Genomic DNA, 14902 nt, shown 5'->3' on the forward strand with positions numbered 1-14902 from the left:
TGAGAGTAGCGACATATTTCCCTTGGGAGTTGTTTTTCAACTACTAGTAGTAGTATGTAGTTTATAACTTTATAATAATACATGGGGTTGGAGAAAATGGCTCCTACTAGTACTTTTGTCGACCACAGACAGTACAGCTGCAAGCCTGCAGTTCTACACTAGTCACTACAGACAGTAGAGGTCAGCTAGCCGGCATATCCGCCAGGTACCAGTCGTTCCAGGCATATCGATCGTGCTTTTCGTCGGTCTGTACTGTACTGTAGAACGACGTCCACGGCCACAAGTCACTAGCTAGCTAGGTGCAATCCGCAGAGCAAGTATGTACAGTACGTAGAAGCTTTTCCGGACACACACGAGTGCAAGAGATCAGTGCAAAGATTCCCACGGAGCTCCGATTGCCGATCGATGAGCAGCGACCTGCGAAGCAAGCTTGGCGGGGCACTGTTGGACCAGGAATTATTACTAGTTTCGTATGGGAAAGCCCTAGCTGAACCTGGCTGGAATGTACACCACACATCATGGTCGTGACGTGCTACATCACGCCTTTGCCTTTGCCTTTGTTATACGCCGCACTGTAGTACTAATGCACTCCTGCTCGGACTCGCGATCAATCGTGTTTTTCCGGCATGTGTGTACCTACAACAATACAGTTATTATCATCAGCATGTAGTACAGTACACCAACACTACAACAGTTACATCACTGGCAAGATTCACAGACTGTGCGTCTGCGATACCGCGCGCGTTTGAACTGCCTGGAAAAGCCCCAAAAGTTCAAAACCAAGCAAGACGGAGCGCGCTATCATCCTAGCTCTCGTCTCGGGACGGGCTGGCGCGTGTCAGCTGGCCCCTGGAGTGTTATTTACAATGAATGACATTATGTGCAGTGACGAGTGACGGCTAGAAATAGAATGAAGACTTACTTAGTTAGTTGAAGACACCACTTGCACTACACCTGTAATGGTTGACTCATGACCTGATGGTGGTAAATACACAAGCATGTTCATTGTCTTGTTCTACCCGGACTACCGTCACAAAGTCTACAGCCTAGTGCCAGCATTTTCTCTAGTTCCATTTCTGCCCATATGCGGCGATGGCTGCTGCCAGTAGGGATATCAGCGAACGCACTGCGCAGCCCATCTGCGCAGGTCAGCCTGGCCCATCTACGCGCGGCCGACAAGAAAACTCATGAACACTTTCATTTTTTTGCAAAAGAAATCGTGCGAAGAAGATGCACGGAATGGCTGAAAACTAGGCTGAGGAATAGTAGCATCCAGAGACTCTCAAACAAATTCATGGTCCATCGCTTGTGCTGCGTACTGTCACTGGACTGACATTATTATTTTTCATATTTGTACTAAATTATTATAGGGGCTTTCATGTCCGAAGTGCGTGTAAGTACTACAGTCGTCATAGGCATACTAATCTACGTAAGTAGTCGCCACACTGGTGCACACCGGTACAGTAACAACTGCAGTACTAGTGATGCAGACGTCTCTCTGCTCCGCGTCTGCTACGCTCCTTTACTTTAGTAGTAGGCTTGGCGCGGTGTTGCAGGAGAAGAAGCTTTCGTGATTTTTGTTAGGGCTGTTCAGGAACGCAGTGAACAGCTTTTTGGACATGGTGTAAGGTGTTTTTCTAAAGAGTCAGCTGTGTGTGGTGTCCCAGTGTCTATCGACCGTGATACCCTATCTGGTGGTGCAAACATTGAAAAATGCAGCAGCAGTGCCCTGATGGGTGGCGGAGCGGTCATGGCAGCCAACGTGGATACCGTTTAGCGCTGCAACCAGTGTTTCTCGGCTTTCTCCTTACATTGATCTTCACTCATGGATCACAAACTCTGGCAGCAGACAACAGAGATGCGAACAAGGCTGAAGAATACTCTCGTATTCTGAAAGATTTGACACTGGGCTACCGCGATGTGGATTCAGCATCATCAGCAGGAAGTCCTGAAAATGGCGTCCATCGACGTGAGTACAGAGATCTCCACAATAGCGAGTGTTCAGAGAGTGCCAAACGGATCGATGCACAATGTGCTCTCGACTGTCAGTGCATCGACGGGCGTTGGAAGTGCTGTCGCCATCGCAAGAGCTACGAGCACCTGAGTGAAGCGGAAAGGGAGCGCTTCGTCAATGCATATGTGGTAGCATCTACTGATCCACGGTACAAACCAGCGTTTACCTCCATTCTCTGGTCCCATGCGCTGTTTGTATGCAAGGATGTGAAGGACTACACCAAACTGAATCCACTCCTCCTTTCGTATCACAGAGCACTACTTCTAGCATTGGAAAACCTGCTTCGGCGAATTGACTGTCGAATTACGCTGCCGTTCTGGGACGTTCCTAAGCATTACACAAGCCTGTGGGCTGAGCAGCCACCCATGGAGGATAGACATGTACTGGGCGGTGACGGGCAAGGATCCCATCAATGTGTGAAGGATGGCATGCTGGCGCAAGGCAAATATTCTATACCAACGCTGCGAAACCGTGGAGCAAAGTTCCCTCTCAACCCATCGTGTCTACAAAGGCAGTTCAATAATAGTCATTCGGCTTGCCCATGGCCATTGGTTGAGGTTATCCTGTCGCTTCCCAGCTCCCAAAGCCTGCTGTTGTTAGACGGCCTATTCAGCTGTGATACGTTCGTACACAGGGGCGTGGGCGGATCATTTCGCGGATTAACCCTGCCTGCCGACCCTCTGTTCGCCATGTCTCATTCTTACACTGACAAACTCCTGGCTACGTACCAGTCACGCGGCGCTGACTTCATGGCTGGAAATGGACTCTTTAACGGCACTGAGCGTGTTCTGGCGTTCCCTTGGTTCCAAGCCAGGGACCTTATGGATGCCAACAACCTCCCGGGAGGCGTCTGCATTTCCTGGGGCGAGTCCATGCCACGTGAGAAAGCCATTTCCAGTGGTTATTATGCTGCCCTGGAAATCCCCAGGACGGACCATCTCTTCAAGCCATACACTGAGGTGCGTGAGATGCAGATCAAGGGGAAAAGAGCTGCAATGGCAGTCCGCACGCTTCTTAAGTACTTCCACCAAGAATTCACGGCGTTGACGTTTGACCGGAGTGGCTTCCATAACGATGCGGTTGCCAGCCAAGAGCAGACAGCGGCTCAGCGGAAGGAGATGGCCAAACAGTTTAACGAGAACAGCTTGGAGCCTGCTCTATGCAAGGAAATTGTGAGCATCGATCCGCAGTTCATGGTTTATAATGTGACTGGGCCAAGAGTGGACCCAGTGTGACATTTACTCACGATATTGTGGTATTGGGTATTGCTCCTTACTTGGGAGCTCCAGCTTATCCTACCTACCTCATGTTGTGATACTTGCGTAGGGACAAACATCAGAACTGACGAGCCTTGCTGCGGCATTGGAGCATAACACACTGCTGTGATGCGCGTACATTTATGATCATAGCATCCTCTGCTTGCCAAATATCACTATTTTCCTTCCTTTTTCATGATAATTATCTGTCTTCTTATAGTCATATACATGTATATGTAAAAAGGCATATTTGCCATTCTGTGATGTTGCCTTAAATAACACCAACGATATGATGACGAAAACAATTACGGCGGTGGTGGCAACGACGATGACAACAACAACAACAACAACAACAACAACAACAACAACAACAACAACAACAACAACAACAACTGAAACCACAGCACCACTGTTGGACTTTTAAACTTTCGTTAATCTCAGCTGTGACTGCCACAGCTATAATTATTTCTTTTCTAAGATGGACTGTTTTCACTGGCAACAAAATGACCGTGTGCCACGCCTTTCAACGTGATCACGTTTTATCTAGCTGCTGGTCAGAGTAGATAGTACATGTGTGTTTGGCTTCTGACCCACAAAAAATATAGTTGTACGTTCACTACTCACAGCTGGCCCTTGGTGGATAATGCTCGTTAATTAGCAGATTCTGCTCGGAAAGCAGTGAAACTGGCTGAACCATATAAACCTCACCGTAGGCACGTCCTTGCTGCATTTCTTTATACATGTCATGTACATTTAATTGTCCACAGTTGCGAAGGCACCAGCCCTAAGTATGTTTTCTTTTCTTTGTGGCACTTGGATGTGCACGTGGTGTCTGTTGAGCATGATTCTACATGACGATGATTGTACATGTTCATGTTCATGTATATGTATGCCTGAGGGCGGGTATATGAATGCCAAAATTTAATGACAATGGTTCAGAGAATTATCCATAAAAAGGTCACACTATAACTGCATAATCATGCACACAGTACTTCTAATTTTTTAAGATTGCTGAATAACAATGACCGTCCATCGCTTCCATGTATTAGCTGCAGCGGGCTGACTAATGGCAATGCATGGCTGAAACATACAAACACTAACTAGTTCATCGCTTGGCATGCATCTCTGCTAGTGACAATGTATGGCAGCGAGTCCCACATGTACATTATGGCAAGATTTGCTCCACTCTTCTGCTAGTGTTGAAATCAGCGAAGCTAGGATCAATAGCAAAGATACGACCGCACTCAGCCAGTGTACTGCTCAGCCAGGGAAGCTTGGGATTATGCACAAAAGCAGTAATGTTCGCAACGTGGAAACCTTCCTTGTCGAATGAGAACGTGTGGAAGTGCAGTCTGTAGAAGTGCAACATAAGTTTCAGGATGGGAATGTCATTGTCTTCGTAGGGCATATCGCGCAACTCTTCGTACGGCACATAGATATGGTCGGTACGCGGCACTTCTAACGCTGCATAGTACTTCATCTTGATGGCCTTTTCTCGGGGCAGAGATGAAGCCCACTTTAGACAAACACCGCCAGGAAGATTTGCTATGTCAATGCCGTCCGCTGCAGTAAACCAGGGAAAGTTTATGAGCTCACCTGACACGTTCCAGTATCCGTTCCCTGTCTTGTCGCGTAGCTGGTAGTTGGCGAAGAGTTTATCAATATAGCTGTGGAACATAAAGAACATTGGATCCGCGCCTAGTCCTATGCTGGTCCAGACGCCTCCAACACCATTGTGCGATTCTAAGTCGAACGCTTGCAGCAAGGCCACATCCACGAGCGGTGCAATGCTGACTGGCGGCGTCAGTGAAAGCTGTGCCGACTGCCAGCCGAACGGAGGGTACTTGTCACTGAATTTCCTGCGCAAACAATTGGGATATGGAAACACAGTACCGTTGTAGTGAAACTTGGGTATCTTGAAATTCTCCTCCGAGAACATTCCGTCTTGCACACAGTAGCTTGGTGGCACTCCATTCGATCCGAATATATCTCTGTCTTCACTGAATGGGGGCAGGGTTTCCCATTTATCCGTTCTATCCACGGGAATATCCCAAGCAGGGAGAATTATGTTACAATCAATTAGGCGAAGTAAGTTCTCCATGGCTAGCACTAGCAGGCGATGGTAGGACATCAACTGGCGCTTCATATTCGTCTTTTTGGCTATCTTGTCGCATGCAATGGAGGCATGCGACCACATCAGATTCGCCATCACCGGCTTGAAGCGCTCGTCTTGCGCCGCCATCTTGTACGCTTTGGCGAAGCGCAATTTCTCCGCCCTAGTCAGCATATTGTAGCTCTTGCGCACTCTGCAGCAGCGCCATTGTCCGTCAATGCACTCGCACTCCTCTCCACACTGAGCCGTGAACGGCGTGGACGTCTCGTTGCAGCTGGACGAGGAACGTGTGTGACGATGGCCGTTGTTGTTGAGCCCATTCTCTCCTCCTAACAACAAGTCCTTCACGCTATCAGGGAACTTGACAGGTAGTGCATGGGTTGCGCCAATGGGCACTAAAGCCACCAAGACCACTGCGGCAAGGCTCAGTAACCTCAATGCATTCGGCTGACCCTTTGGCCTACTTCTCGCGGCATGTGAATAGCCCATCCTTAGACCACGTCCTGGGGTAGTATATAGCGGAGTCTTCTGGAAAGCATTACTGAAACCTGCAACCATTATTATGGCCTTCCTTCTGAAAACATCCGGACTTCGAGAGCCGTTACGCTGATAAGTTCTCAAACTACAGAATTTCACTGATCTCTGTTCGCTGTCCACTGCAGAACTCACTCCGAAGAGAGCCTCAGTCTAGCCTACGTAGAGTTTTCCCTCTATCTCCTTCCCGTACATTGATTTGTAGTTCTACAATGACATTGTAGATTGCTAGTAGTACACTCTATCCTGGCCCGACCGCCGGCGACCGGCCCGGGTATGACGTTGATCCTGTACACATCCCATAGGGCTTGAAAGTGATGACGTCAATCGTCGCTTGGCAACAAAACTGGATCCACTTCGCTTTTTGGATCCACTCGCGTCAAGCTGATTTGATGCTGTTTCCCATACTTTTCGAAGCAGAAAGAAGCGACATTTTGAGAAGAGGCCACTTGAAGAACTGTGGGAGCAATTTTCGATACCTAGTATACTCTTGACCCGGCAGGGCGGCTTCGTATGACCATGGTGCAGTGTTTTGCAGCAGAATGCAACCACAGGACAGAGGATCGCAAGTGCAGCTTCTTCCGATTCCCGGCGAGGGATCCAGAGCGCAGAGAGATATGGAGGAAGATGTGTCGGTAAGGATATGTAGGCAGCCTGTACAGTACCTGGATAGTTTTATCGTGATGTGCTATTCACGCTGTGAGTAAATGCTTACCAAGTCTGCTAATGCGTTTTGCTTTGCTGGCGGATGGATGGCGTAACGCTTTTTCACAGTTTGTATTTTGTTCGATCGAGTGGAAGTAATTTTTTCAATTATTTTTTTTATTTTCCCATAGTTGCAGGGAAGCCTACATGTAGTTGGTCCCATAGGTCTTCAAACATTTGGTTGGTGACGGATGTGCGTAAATATCTACGGCGTGATAAATTCTTCCTCAGATTTTTCTCTTTCATATCCTGCAGGGCATGATTTACTCAAACCCAGAATCAGATGCATAGCAACTCACGTGTGTTACAGTGCATGGCATAAATGAAAGATCAGTGCAGTGTACAATGTAACCTCAAGAGTATATAACTCCCCAAGAGTGTGCAACTCCTGATACCCTTTCTATGGGGTACGTCGACGGCGAAAACTCACATCACGTGCAGTGTCGCAGTTGTACGTTTCCAGCCCGTTTTTAGCGAGCAGCGGAGTAATAAAAAAAATCTCTGACAGAAACTCACTGCGGGTATGCAAATCCCCAGCCAAATCATGGCAGATATTCGGATTGCACGCACGCAATCCTTCGTTTGTACGTAGTACGAACGTATCAGAGACACGTGATATGAGTTTTCGCCGTCGGAGACTCCATGTGCAGAGTTGCACACTCTTGGGGGGTTATATACTCTTGATAACATTTAGTCTGTGGACTCCACAATCTGCGCAGTCGACAACGTATTTGTGCTACTGTCAGAGTCAGTACCGTACCGAGTGCTCAGAACATGTGGGGTACAGGTACACACTTCACACGACCTTTCGACCGCAATGCATGGCATGCATCGCACATTTTCGTTACACAACCCTGACCTTGAGTCGCAAGTAGGCGCATCTGCGTCGCAAACTGCCATGCGAAGTAGGCGCATCTGCGTCGCAAACTGCCATGCGATATGGGATAAATCATGCCCTGCCGTGCTAACTTATATTTTTGGCAGAACGATTTTGTTTTTAATCAATGATAGCCGTCTAGGCTAAGCTAAACCAAATTAGTACATGAGCAAGACTGTGCAAATCCTTATACAATCATGTAGGTGGCTTTTTATGATGCAATCTATTGTGACTATTTACTATTGTTTCAAGTTATTGAGCAGCTAGCTAAACTCTCCTGGATATTGTTTGCTCTGTACTTTGCAGGCGACAAGACAAGGAGCCAGATGCCAGTTCTCGACTATGTAGCTGTCATTTCAAAGACGGAGATAAAAAGAAGGACCCCACTATATTTCCACGAAATAAGGATAAGGCGTTCGGTTTTCAGGACCCTGAACCAATGCATAGAAGGTATGTAGTCTAGGTCAATGTAAGAGATTTGTATATTGAACTTGATGTTCTCCTGAAGCGATTTCTAAATTTGTTTTGCCATCCCCCTAAATGAAGTGTGCTATGTGAATTCTAGTAGAGGACCAGATCAGTATTTCATAACACTGTGAACCATCGACAGGCAATCTTTCATTTTTGTTTTGTTTCTCACTGTCTCTCCATTATTTTGTGCAGGAAACGGACTGTAAAGGCATTAGCTGTTGATGATACGGACAAGGATGGTAGCGAACCAACTGAAGCTGACCCATTTGAAGCTGAACGTGAAGCTGCTGAACGCGAAGCTGCTGAACGTGAAGCTACTACTATGCAACGCCTGCTTGAACTTTTCCAACGCATCGACACGTCAATTCTCGAAGTGAAGTATGATAAGCTGAAGGCTGAAGTTAGTGCCTTAGAAAAGCGAAAAGCGAAGGTGGAAATCCAGTTCTGTTTCGAATTTATTTCCCGGAAAGCTGAACTTGTTCGGCACTACACCGGCCTGCCGTCTGCTGACGACTTTCGTATCCTGTTTCGTCTTTGCACGAGGTTCCCGATAGAGTATCACCAGGGCTGGCGAGTGGAGCTGGTACCAATGGAGGACCAGCTCCTCATCACCCTCATGAAGTTGCGGTGCAACTTCAGTCTGACTGACCTCGGCTTACGTTTCGGCACTTCGCACACCACTATATCTAATATCTTCCATACATGGCTTTCTGTCCTTCATACTGTACTCTATCAAGGCATGCTCCCGTCGCAACTTCCGTCCGTCACGAAAAACAAGACTTCTCTACCCGTCTGCTTCTCTACGTTCTCCAGTTGTCGTTTAATACTTGATTGTACTGAAGTCGAAATTGCAATTCCAAGCCGTATGGACACTCAGACGTGGACCTATTCCCACTACAAACATAAAAATACATTCAAAGGTCTTGTGGGTGTCGCACCGAACGGTGTTGTCAATTATGTCAGTCCTCTGTACCCAGGTTCAACCAGCGACAAAGAAGTCGTTCGCCACTGTGGAGTGCTGTCAAAGTTGACAGCCGGTGACATGGTACTCGCCGATAAAGGATTCCTGATCCATGACTTGATGCCGGCTGGTGTTTCTCTAAATCTTCCTCCTTTTCTCACTACTCCTCAGTTTACCGCTGCTCAAGCAAATGTAACTGCCCGCATCGCAAGAGCTCGGATCCATGTGGAGCGAGCCATACAACGCATAAAGATCTTCGCCATTCTCGACTACATACCCTACCAATACCGTTCTTTCTCCAGCGAAATCTTCCAAGTCTGTGCAATGCTAACTAATCTTTGTAATCCTCTCCTGAAGGAGATTGAAGCTGGTGACCTCAGCGCTGATCCTGCATCAGAAACTTCTGAGCACACCGACATCTCTACTCTCACACCACTGCAAACCCCTGCTGCTACGCCATCACAGAAACTGCCCATCACACCCGACATGGTGAATCAGTTATTCGCAGTCCTGTCAGCTGCAGACCCGTTAGCCAAAGCACCAGCACCGTCAGCATCAGCCGCAGCACCGTCAGCCAAAGTACAGTCAGCATCAGCCACAGTACAGTCAGCATCAGCCGCAGCACCGTCAGCATCTGCCGCAGCAGCAGTACCGTCAGCATCTGCCGCAGCAGCAGCACCGTCAGCATCAGCCATCACACCCGACATGGTGAATCAGTTATTCGCAGTCCTGTCAGCTGCAGACCCGTTAGCCACAGCAGCAGCACCGTCAGCATCTGCCGCAGCAGCAGTACCGTCAGCATCAGGCGCAACAGCAGCACCGTCAGCCGCAGCAGCAGCACGGTCAGCATCTGCTGCAGCACCGTCAGCCGCAGCAGCAGCACCCGCAGCATCTGCCGCAGCACCGTCAGCCGCAGCAGCAGCACCCTCAGCATCTGCCGCAGCACCGTCAGCCGCAGCAGCAGCACCCTCAGCATCTGCTGCAGCCGCAGTTTCACGGGTCTCCCTGGATACATTGCATTATTTGCCACATGACATGTGCCAGTCTCGAATGGATGGGCGGCAATGGAGCAATGCCTGCACCATCATTGCATGTCTACAGGCCTGGAAGTACCTGACTGTGCCCTACCCCATACAGCCATTGTCATCTGCCGAAGTCACGAAGAGATTTGTAAACAGCATGAGAGAGGGCAATCGACTGTATGATGATGCCAAGTTGGGGAACAATCTCCTTGCCATTTATGATGCGCTTGATGTCATACCAGGCAAGCCACTTCGGGTGGCACCTCGTTCCGATTTTGGTGCACGAAATGAGGAAGGTTTATCAAAGTTGTTAAAGAAGTGTAAGGATCAGGCTATTCTTTCCCAATCTGTTCTTCCTGCCTCTTTAATTCAAAATCCCTACACCATTCTTCTGGTATTTTTCCCATCTGGTTATGCTCAAGTCTTCGACAGCCATGCCCATGGCGAGCGTGGTGCCCTAATCGCTATTCTCCCAGCTGACATGAAAGTTGCAGCGAATTTTCTTTCCACGCTTGTTGGGCACATAAAAGATAGCCATCTCTGTATATTGGCACGAAAACAGTAGTTTATCCTTTTGGTGCGTTTTGCCAAAATTATCTTGACCCACTGATTGTGACGAGAAATGTAGTTCTGGAAACTATAAACATTTCAGCCATGTGTTATGGCGATCGCATGCATTCCCCCGATACACATCGCATACATACTCATTCTTCCAAGTTGCTTCACGTTATGATCTTGCATTTGAAAGCCCTATTTGAATATTGTGGCCAGCTGTCTTTGATGGTACGGTACGGCACAGGTACGAGCTGTCTTTGATGGTACGGTACGGCACAGGTACGGGATAGCGCAAGGCATGCCGATGGCACAAACAAACAAACACAAAGTTAAAGCTGTGATGACCTTGGCTAGCGTCAGACGTTACTGAAGTAACGTCTTTTGCATAGCTACGGTAATAATATAATTGTCAGCTTGTAGGTGCAATTGTGTGGAATGTTCAGGTGGTGTTGAAGGAAGAGGAAGGTGTAGAGTTATGATTGCAGCCATGGCACAGGTGACTAAAGCAAGAGGGGTGCTGTTTATCATGCACCTACAATATTCATGCATAAACGAACACGCACATGCACCCACACATACAGAATTATACACCCATACACAACGCATCACACACAAACACACACACACACATGCACCCAGCCACACCTACACACACAGTGGCAGAACTTCAATTTAGAACAAACATACAGATGTTCTCACTGTACTCTACTGTACGCTGTTTTGGTGGAAAGAAAGACATGGCTGGATATAGAAGGGAAGAGTTACACAGGCCATTGCAATCCTAGGATTGACTACACACCACCATCCAGAAAGACAGGCAAGAAAAAGGTTTTGTAGAATTCCTCGATCCGAGCCAAATTTCCTGACCAGGTCGGGTCAGCCCGAATTGGGATGATCACCGTCTCCAACGGAGTCCACACGACAAGGTCGCATACTTCACGACCTGTCAGACATAAGTTACCTTGGATTTGATGGAAATAATTCCATCCAGATTCAGTTGACAAATCAAGGGAAAAGTTAGCAGGAGAGGAAGAAGACACTGACAAGAAGAAGGTCTTTTCCTTCGCCATAGCTGCAAGAGATGTCGATCTTGCCGAGTACGGACACTTGACCTCGATGAGCTTTGTTTCACTAACTACGCCATCTGGGGAACCACCAATGAGGCCACATGGTGCAAGCCATAAGCCGCTGGATCTCACAGACACATATTCACACTCCTCATAGCATGCAACAGCCGTACTTTCGTGCATGAGACCCCACTGGATGGCCTTTTGCCCAGACAAATCATACTGACCAAGAAGGCGAGTAAATAAAGATTTAGATGGCTGGCGGCCAGATGAGATAGTCTTCAGCACAGGACCGAAGTTGGATGCCGTTATTCTGCCCTTGCGTAGAAGCGACCAAGTAGCATTCGAGTTTTGGCCACGTGTTGCTTTTTCCACGGCTACAATTTGGGCAGCAGATACGGATAGCCTGGTACACACATAGGTGACTTTGTGTTCTGCTTCCAGGAATCCTTGACTCAGGGTAATACCTTCAACCGTCTCCGTCGGCAAATTGTCCGCTTCTTTCACCTCGGGATCTAGCAGCCAACGAAAACCCTTCCACCTGTCAAGTGTCCCAAGCTGATGGTGAAACCATGCCCTGTCCTCATTATCCACAGGGCGTGAAATGGCACAAAACGGCTTCGACTTCGGGAAAATGTCATCCACAGTCCTACAAAGCAGATAAAATGCGTGCACACACACACACACACACACACAGAGTGCTTTTTATTACTCCGTTGCTCGCTAAAAACGGGCTGGAAACATACAACTGCGACACTGCATCACGTGACGTGAGTTTTCGCCGTCGGCGTACCCCATAGAAAGGGTATCATGAGTTGCACGCTCTTGGGGGTTATACTCTTGCTAATATCAAGAGTCTGCCTGTCTTCTGGCATATGCGAATACGTGGACTTACTGTTGACGTAAACGCGGACGTGCATATACTAATATCAATAAGTATATAAACAAGAGTGTGCAACTCGAGGATGGGTTGGCCCACGACGCAATTTTTTGTTGACGTAATATTTTCTATGACGGACACGCTGCGAGCCTTTTGGGAAGTTTTGCCTCGTGCACTTGGCCAGGCTTTACATTACAAGGTCGGTGCCCAGCACCTGCTCTTACACTGCCCTGCGGCAAAATCCGCATGCTCTGTAAAAAAAGGTGACGTCAACAAAAAATTCTGCCCGCGGGCCGCGGTATCTGCAGATTGTGCAGGAGAGATCCGGAGTTGCACACTCTTGTTTATCTACTCTTGCTAATATTGATAAGCATCCTCCACATCAGTAACAGTAACACCTGCCAACTGGTTGTCGCACATGCTGGATTGCCAGTAAGCTAAACATCGAGGCAAAGAATTTCATGAAACCAATACATGTACGTGTTGCAGTCACATCGGAGGCACCAGTTTTCTACTTTCACAAAACTAATAATCAACAATAATTTGCTTAAAAATCCTTACTTTGTTTCACTAGTTCCCTTCCGTACAGTCCAAGAACATTCCCTGTCCGTGCTGCTCACATTCTTGTTCGCGTAGACAAGGGCTGCAGCCATGTGGTGGCACCGTCCTTGGCCTTTGGGACAAGTGCACGAAGCGCGTACAACGCCACCTTCAGAACCAAGTTCGATCTACACAAAAATTTGAATATAAAAATAGTAGAAATATTCAAAGACGATGTGAGGGTGTCCAGGTCGATAGAAGAGACTGTAAGCAGCTAGGAACGGCACAACAGTTGCTTAGTGCTAGGTTGCTCACCTCCACATCATATCTCTTGTCCTTCATGCTTGCGTGGATCTTGGCAGTAATGTGCCCAAGCTCATGGTGAAACAGAAATGATTCCACGCGGTTCGAAGAGTGTGCATTTTCTCCACGCTGGATCAGCCTTGGTTCTCCACTGAAAAAAGTGGCGATGCTAGATAACGGTACTAAAGACATTCTAAAACAAACAAAACGCAGAACTGGGGGCCAGGGGGAAGACAGCAGCCTAGGCTTCTGGTCGAAATCGAAAGAAATATATGTCTCCTCCACTATTTTCAAAGCTGGTCACAAGAGCTCGAGTGGGTAGTGGATCCAGTTCATGTTGCACGTGATCCCGTGACGTAGGACTTTCAAGCCCTATTGCGCTGTATAATCATTATGGTGCAAGCTGTGTGGGCTAACAAAAGCACGAGTGCATGCAGGTGCTGGATAGCATTCAGCCTGTGGACGCAACTACTTTACTTGTACGCGCTTGCTCCGGGATGCTGCGAATGTTTCTGTGAATTTTCCCGCTAGCAGTTACGCTACTGGTATACCCGACGATACCCGACGATGCTGCATCAAGCTTGCAGTTCGGGTTTTCCGTGCAAAATCCTCAGCAAAAACTATTACAGTATAGGAACCCGCGTGATATACATGTACATGTACATGATTGTACACGGTCCCGCTCGCCTAGGATTATTTAGTTAATAACAATGCCAATGGGGCTTTCAAATGAGTGTCCTGCGGCTCAGTACAGTGTTCAATATTCGTTCCGAATGGTTCGAATAGAGCTCTTGTGCAATGGGGCTTTCATGTAGAACGTGCGTAATTTGTACTTGTATTAGAATGACCGTGTGCAGGACTGGAGCCATGATCCCACCAAGTAAGTTAGCAAGGAGCAATATCCAAGATTTACTAGTACCGGCCGTAGGAGCAGAAGATTTCCAATCCTGATCTCACTTTTGGCAGAGCCGGTTGAATAAAATACTGCCCCAATCCAGCCGATTCAAGTTACTGTTTCCCTGGGGGAACTCCCCAGCAGGCCTTGCCTTTTTACGGCGAAGCCTAGGAGGAAAACAATGCTGAGCGTTTCACGAATTCCACAAGAGAAGTACATGTACGATATTGATCTTCTTCCTCTAATTGTACTTCGAGGTAGACATGTACTTCAACCGTGCACTTGTACATGTATTTCCATTTTCTCACACGAACAAATTGATGCATACTTTGAAGTTCAACCAATTCACACATGTACACGTGTACACTGCTGTACTGTAGTACATTGTCAGTCGAAAAAACTATCCATTTTAGTCACGTATAATATTATAATTATTGTACATGTGTTGTTGGTTGACAGATGGAGGACTACCGTGTTCGTAAACAGTGACCTTACTAATGCTAGTACAAGTAGTAGTACAACCATCCGTGGTTGGTAGAGCCCCAGTCTTGCGACCATCTGAACCGTATGGGTGTTAGCCTCTGTTCTGACCCTCTTTATTCTAGGGAGTTGTCTTGGTCTTCTTGTTGTCGTTGTTGTTGTTGTTGTTGTTGTTGTTGTTGTTGTTGTTGTTGTTGTTGTTGTTGTTGTTGTTGTTGTTGTTGTTGTT

At 47.5% G+C, this 14902-nt stretch overlaps 2 protein-coding genes across 2 annotated transcripts; one reads left to right on the forward strand and one right to left on the reverse strand.

Moving 5' to 3' along the window:
* Positions 1–6220: 6220 nt before the first annotated feature.
* On the forward strand, positions 6221–10719 carry LOC135826565 (uncharacterized). The gene is made up of 3 exons (XM_065339171.1): positions 6221–6552; positions 7806–7949; positions 8163–10719. The coding sequence occupies exons 1-3, from the start codon at positions 6431–6433 to the stop codon at positions 10516–10518; spliced, it is 2622 nt and encodes an 873-aa protein (XP_065195243.1). The 5' UTR covers positions 6221–6430; the 3' UTR covers positions 10519–10719.
* A 125-nt stretch (positions 10720–10844) lies between these two features.
* Positions 10845–13672, reverse strand: LOC135826567 (uncharacterized). The gene is made up of 3 exons (XM_065339172.1): positions 13311–13672; positions 13017–13183; positions 10845–12224 (listed from the first exon to the last, which is right to left on the reverse strand). Exons 1-3 carry the CDS (start codon positions 13488–13490, stop codon positions 11300–11302), a joined length of 1272 nt encoding a protein of 423 aa, XP_065195244.1. The 5' UTR covers positions 13491–13672; the 3' UTR covers positions 10845–11299.
* Between the last annotated feature and the right edge of the window lie 1230 nt (positions 13673–14902).

The sequence above is a fragment of the Sycon ciliatum genome, chromosome 10 (genome assembly GCF_964019385.1).
Source record: "Sycon ciliatum chromosome 10, ocSycCili1.1, whole genome shotgun sequence".
In the NCBI taxonomy this organism is placed as follows: domain Eukaryota; kingdom Metazoa; phylum Porifera; class Calcarea; order Leucosolenida; family Sycettidae; genus Sycon; species Sycon ciliatum.